Source organism: Chinchilla lanigera, unplaced genomic scaffold (assembly GCF_000276665.1).
Source record: "Chinchilla lanigera isolate Chin_1 unplaced genomic scaffold, ChiLan1.0 scaffold00061, whole genome shotgun sequence".
In the NCBI taxonomy this organism is placed as follows: Eukaryota; Metazoa; Chordata; class Mammalia; order Rodentia; family Chinchillidae; genus Chinchilla; species Chinchilla lanigera.
The window spans coordinates 3,260,739-3,267,535 of NW_004955462.1; the positions used below are offsets into that span (position 1 = coordinate 3,260,739).

Here is a 6,797-nt window from a genome sequence, read left to right on the forward strand (position 1 = left end):
TTTACACATGTGTGTCCCATTTGTTTCATTTAAGAGTATTGTCTCAAGGTGCATCAATTTACCCAGAAATGTTTCAACTTTATCCTTTTTTATGCTGAGTATTACTGCACTGTATAAAAATGACAAAGCAGGGGGCATTACAATGCCTGATATGAAATCATAGTACAAAGCTACTATAATAAAAACAGCATGGTCCTGGCAAAAAACAAAACCTGAGGATCAGTGGAACAGATTAAAAGATGCAGAAACACCTCCAAATACATTCAGCCACTTTATCTTCAACAAAGGGGCCAAAGACCTTCACTGGAGGAAAGACAGCCTCTTTAATACATTGTGCTGGGAAAACTGTCTCTCCATGTGCTGAAGACTAACACTACACCCATGTCTCTCACCATATACTAAACTAAAATCAAAGTGCATCAAAGATCTAAATATTAGAACAGAAGCACTAAATCTGGAAGAGAGGGCCCCTACTCTTCTTGAAGACATAAGTATAGGCTAAGACTTTATGAACAAAACCCTGATCACATCAGAAATACTACTTAGCTAGTCGTATCCTGTGGTATTACATATTGCTAGTTCCAGAGAGGCAAGCCTATGTTTCTCTTAAGGTACATAAACTTGATTTTGAGGTCATTTCTTTTCACAAGACTGAGATGATCTAACTGTATTATTTGACTGTGTGTTACTAGAAACTCAAAAACACTGATCCATACTTCATTCATTCTGAAAAAAACAGTGACTTTTGAATTCAAGAAGTCATCTGAAGACCCCAACATTCTTACTGTATTTGGAAGGCAATTTTAGGCTACAAATCTCAGAACAGATTTGTCTGAATTACTGTTTTTCTGTACATCCATGCTTTTTACTTGATAGAGAAATTCTAAAGTAGAAGCCTACTTTAGTTACTTGTTCTTCCATCTGCAAAAAGCCAAGGGTATTGCTTGCCCTTGAACCATTGAGTTTTCATCTGCAAAGTCTGAAGGAATGAGGATTGTTCATTGACCCCTTTTCATGGCGCCATTCTCCTCTGTTTGTCTGCCACTGTCCAGGTGGGCATGGAGAATTATTGAGGGTTTGAGTATGTAGAACATGTGGTAGCATTTACTTAGGGTGTTTGGCCTCCTCGTAACAGTGTAAGGAAAAGTTACAGAGGCTATGAGGGTCTGTGGTAGCTATTAAAAGCAAAATCCTCTCTCTTGTGTCCAGAAACCTTACATGAACGTGTCGAGGAGCCTGGGGTAGGAGCGCTTTGCTGACACTGGCGTGCTTACTCCTGAGTGCTGCAGCTTAGCAAGTTAATGAGGTGCCAGAGCGCAACTCCCTTCTCGGTAACCACGGAGCAAGGAAGCATGGGGGAGAAGCAGGGGCTTCTTGTTTTGTTTAGTTCCATTTTATAAACTAGTGCCCAGGACCCTGAGCAGGCGTTGCCGTGCATTCAGCCTGAAAGCTGCTTCTGCCTTGCTCAGGTTGTCCAGCTCCATGAAGGGCACATGCCCACTCCATCCCCTCAGATGTCATCAGCCTTGAGCAGTTTTGCAACCCATACTGATGGTAGAGCCGTTCCCCTGTTGAAAATAGGGGCGGTCATGACCTCCTGGGTCCTCTAGTTTCCAGTCACTTTGTTGCCGTCACTCGCTGTACTCTTTTTAATTGTTTTTTTTTTTTTTTTCTTTCTTTCAAGTGGAAGAAGACACAGAGGAAAGTTCAAGGTCAGGGAGAGAATCTGTCTCCACAGCCAGTGACCAGCCATCCCACTCTCTGGAGAGACACATGAACGGGAACCAAGAAAAAGGGGACAAGACTGACCGGAGGAAGGACAAAACTGGCAAGGAGAAGAAGAAAGACAGAGAGAAGGACAAGGATAAGATGAAAGCCAAGAAGGGGATGCTGAAGGGTTTGGGAGACATGTTCAGGTAAGTGTGTGCCAACCCCAATCAGAACATCCCTCCACGTACAGCCACGGCTTGCCTAACACTGTGTGCAGTTGAGAAGTCCACCTTCAGGTGACCTTTCCATTGCGTGAGCATCAGAAACCGAGGTGGTGCTGCCCAGTGCACCCCTGGGCAGCGCGGGGCATCCTGTTGTCTTGCTACCCATCGTGGGCCGGAACACTGTTACGTGACACAGGACTGGGTGTAACTGGGAGCTTATAAAAGGCACAGATTTGGAAGCATTATCTGTGAGGTCAGCCACAATTCTCATGTCATTTCCACTCTTAGCTACTACTTGCCCACCTTCCTCCCCGTTTCACTGCGGTCACTTCTGGCTGTCTCACCTCCTTGGTGACAGCTGGGCAGATACTGTGGCAAGGAAGCAAGCTGAGTTCTCCCATCTCTCTCCAGCCCAGAATAAAAGCTCCACTGAGACAAAGGGCTATTAAAGCGGTGTTTGTTCTTTTCTGTGTGGGAACAATTGTTCATTATTTAAATTTAACGTAGAACTCAAGTTAGTGGTAGCATTTAAAGGTTCATTAATAACAAGTCTAATAAAAAATGTTACAGATAGAGCTTCAATTAAGATGTGTTGATTAATTTAATACTTATTACTTCAGTCTGTAACGATTTCATTAAATGTAGTCTCTGGCTGCTTCTTGACAGTTGTTTTTGTGTCCCTAAATTATTCTCTGGGATTACTTAGCATATCATTTTTTACAAATCACTGCTATACAATAAAAGTGACAAGTTGTTCAGAAGTTTCACTGAAACTCCCACATAAATGTTCATCTAAGGTGATTTATAGTATTCAGGCATTTAATGTTAAATATAAAGATTGCTTGATTGTTCCATAAATTAAACCCCTAAACATATCAAGATGATGGTTTAAAATTGAAAACATACAGCAAGCCTCTTGGCTTTTCAAAAAGTAGGTATCCTGCATTATGAATCCCTTCCTTTTAACTTGTTTTTAATTGCACAATGTGAATAAGAGTTTTTATTTTCATAGAATTCCCTTGATTTACAATGCTCAGGTTGACCTCAATAATTCAGGGTGTCATAGAAATGTCAGTGCTGAAAAGTCCAGGAGTCACAGCCCAGCCCAAAGCCCTCAGGACACAGCAGATGTGTTCTATAAGCATGCGATAAAATTAATGTGTGCGTGAGGGCAGAAGTAGGCGTACATTAACACACAGAGCCTGGACATTATCTTTGATTTAAATAATACTGTACTTCTTTCTCTCAGTGCTTCAGAACACCGGGCTCTTCATAGTTTCTGTTTTTTTTAATATATGACTCCTTCTGAATGCATTTCCAGTAAGCTCATCTTTCTTCATTATGTCCATGTCCAAGAATACTTACGCGATGCTGCTGCTCTAACTGCCACGTCATTTCTGCTCCTGTGTCAGCCAGGGGGTTTTCCCTCCAGTGTATGTATGCAAAAGAAGAGCTCATAAACTGCATAGAAATTAGGCTGCTGCCCATCACTTAAAATTTAAGGAATTTGTACCACTGTCTTCTTTAAATGTGAGAATAAGAGGTAGGAGGAGCCCTCCCCTGAGACTCAAGGCCTAGTCCTAGCCCCACAGTGCCCTGAAGTCTTCGGGATCCAGTGCTTGTTCATTTTCACTACCACCAATGCTTACCTGGTAGATACAGGACTCTTGCTGTTGATATGGAATAATAGATAAACAAACTTCCAGTATTTTATAAATTATCATCATCTGCAACTTGCCACTGTAATATCAGAGCTTTTTATTGGGGGGCAGAGGAGTGGAGAGTTTTAAAGGGACCCTGAAGAGCAACACATCACGCCCCTCTTGCTGGTAAAGGTCTTGCAAGGCACCCTGTAATGTTTTTCCTAGATCTCAATCCATAGGCTATACTTATAACCAACAACGAAAGCCAGCATTGTGATAAAGAAGTTGACCCATTTGTAATTTCAGAAGCCAGTGTACTCTTGAAAATTGAATTCTATGTTCAGGTACAGGGCTGAAGGTTCTTTTATTATTGTTGTTGCTTTTTAACTGAGGCTGCTGTTCTCCTAGTGTTTAAGAATGACTGGTAAATGAAATCCTGGACATCTGTATTCTCTGTGTGCTAGAGTCAGTGGTTTGCTGGAGTGTACCCTCGATGGTTGATGAGAACCAGTTGTTCAGTTTAGATAAAATTTGCAATCCAGTCCACGGCCGTTATTAAAATTTCACTGTATCTTGTTAATTAATAGTCAAAACTCATCACTTCCAGAATATTTCCCTGTAGTATGACCTTTGCTTCTAGGAGGACTACACCTGCCCTGTGGGTGTGTGCTGAGACCCCCAGGGCACCTCCTGCACCCCTGGCCCTCCCAGCTCCTTAAGATGTGGAGTCAGCCTTACTGGGGGTACTTCTTCTGCCAAGGGTGGCTATACATTCCTTAAAACAGCTCCCTTCCTGCAGTGGGAGCGTAAATACATCTCTGAGCAGAGTGGCTGCGTCAGGTCTGCAGTCATGGACAAGGCTGTGTTGGTCTGATCACAAACCTCTGCTTCCGCCCCTAGGGCTGTGGCTCATGGATGCTGCTCCTTGACCACGACTTGAGCATACTCGATTAAGCGGGAAACAAACTTTTTCCTTTTTTGAATATTAGCTTTTAATCCTGTCTTTATACTTTTACTATATGTCACTACTGTTTGAGAAAACTCTTGAAGCTTCTGGAGATGTTTGAAATCATTTTTAAGCAAACTTTCATGCCTATTGAATCTGATTATTTGAGACTAAGGAAACTTGGGTTCGTTCTTTTATGTTTTCTCCTTCTTCCTCCTCCACTTTCACCTCTTCTTCTAACCACCTAGAGGAATACAGTAAGATCTTACAATTAGTTTCCTCCCTTCTCTTTGTTCTTTGGGCATGACTTCCTGAGCAGTGTTGCTTTGAAGTAGCTCTATCCAAACATATCCGAACGTATCCATTTCTTAGTACAGGGGTGGGCTTGCAGCCCAGCGGCCTGCTCAGGCCTGAGGTACGAAGCAGCAGTGGGTCTCGGTGTGGGGTTTCTCTGCTTTGTGGTTCAGATAATAAAAAATGGCAAGGGACATTAGACCACTTTCTACGTAAATATAGTAGCATACATGCTTTTTCTCTGTAGTCTACTTGACAAAATAGTATGTTTTCCTTCATGATCGTGCTCACAGGATCTTCCCCACCTAGCAACCACCCTGTCTGTCTGTCTGTCTGTCTCCCCCCACCCTTCCCTCCCAAGACAGAGTTCCTAACCCTGCTGACATTCTTGGTTAAACACAACATGGACCAAAGAGAGTGACCATATTTGAAAAGTGACCAGAGGAGATTGATGGTGGGTTGAATAGGTAGTGTTAGTCATTGGCATACCCAGGAAACATGGTTTCTTTTTCACACATTGTATAGTAGTCATGAAAATATCTTAATTATTGATAAATAGCTCTAGGAAAGAATGTTGGGAGTCAGATGAATCCCTCTTCTGTTTATAAATTATGGAGCATATGAAATGGAAACGCTGCCTTCATGCAAGTTTTAAGTCACAAATTTAAATCCATAAGGAATCCAATAACAAATGTAAAGTGTCTCCTGTTTGTATTAATTTCTTCTTGTACGTACTGCATGTTCTTTGGCATATACAGAACTCCTATTAGCATAATTAAAGTGGCTTTGTATCTAAGAAACCAGAGTGTGCTTGGGAACAGGTAGACATGACTCTGAACGTAGCCAGCAGAGCAGAGGGAGGGGCTGACATTTTGAGTCTGTGTGCATTTGATCCTCAGATGCTTGGCTATTCAAATTTTGCACCATGAAACATTGCTGAGAACCCTGCAATTATATGAGGTGTCACTAAAGAGAGAACTAAATACATACTTTAAAGGAAGAAGAACAGTTGTTTCATGATTTAAATGTGTGCATTTTTAAAGGAAAGCAACAGCATTTTTAAGCAACATGTTTTGGCCGTAGTTTCCATCTCTAAATAGAAGTTACCAACAAGACATTAAAATCCTGTCTTCTCGTATATTAGGAATTTAAAATGATGTGTCTTTTTATTTAGCCCTGAAGTAAGTGCAGTTTGATACTGCTCTGCTGGAAAAATGGAACTATTATCATTTGAATTTCAGAGAATTGCAAGTGCCCCCAAACTAAAGGCTCTTGCGAGATCTGGCCTTATGGCACATGTCTCTGATTTCTTTCTTGCCATTGTCCCTGTGTGATAGCTGAGAGCCTGTTGCTTTGGAAAGCTAGAGCAAAAGTAACGTTGCAGTGTTGCCATTAAAATTGAATTCTCCAATTACACTTAAATTAATTACCTGGATCCCTGAAGCATTGTTTCATTCAGTTCTGTAAGAGGAAATAGAAAACTTCATTGGAAACCTTGTTTGGTTGAAATCAGATATACTGTCAGCTTTTCCTTTTTAGAATATAATCATTTTCAGAACACAGTGGACATGCTCGGATCTTAAATTTTACTATTACGGTTTGGATGGCGCACCTTAGGTTTGAGAGAATAACAAACACTATTGTTGTTGCCCCTGCTCTGTGCTTACTAACTGTGTGTCTGTACCGTGTCTCTCATTTAGCCTTGCCAAACTGAAGCCTGAGAAGAGATGAGCACCAAACCCGGTTCCCAATGTCTTGAGCAGCACGTGTTGCACAGTTGTTGTTGTTGTTTTTTTTTAAACAAACAATAAATTTACTTTCAATGAATTCTTAGTGGCTGTTGATGAATTTTGTTTACGACATCAGCGGTTTTGATGGCTAAGTAATTTCCATGTTAATCAATTTGGAACTTTTTGATCTTGCTTTCCAATGTGGGGTTTAAATTACTGCTGCAAAAGGCAGAGGCATTTTTTTTTTTTT

At 41.3% G+C, this 6,797-nt stretch overlaps 1 protein-coding gene across 18 annotated transcripts in view; it reads left to right on the top strand.

Moving 5' to 3' along the window:
* Window positions 1–6,797, top strand: part of Pard3 (par-3 family cell polarity regulator) — a 527,188-nt gene that overhangs the window by 330,568 nt on the left and 189,823 nt on the right. For 14 of the 18 annotated variants that reach the window (XM_005398126.2, XM_013521392.1, XM_013521386.1 and 11 more), the window contains one exon: window positions 1,685–1,916. In XM_005398126.2, coding sequence (XP_005398183.1) covers window positions 1,685–1,916 — 232 coding nt within the window. Of the gene's footprint in view, window positions 1–1,684; window positions 1,921–6,517; window positions 6,645–6,797 lie in introns of those variants that run through there. The other 4 variants (XM_013521396.1, XM_013521397.1, XM_013521400.1 and 1 more) reach the window with 2 other exon arrangements.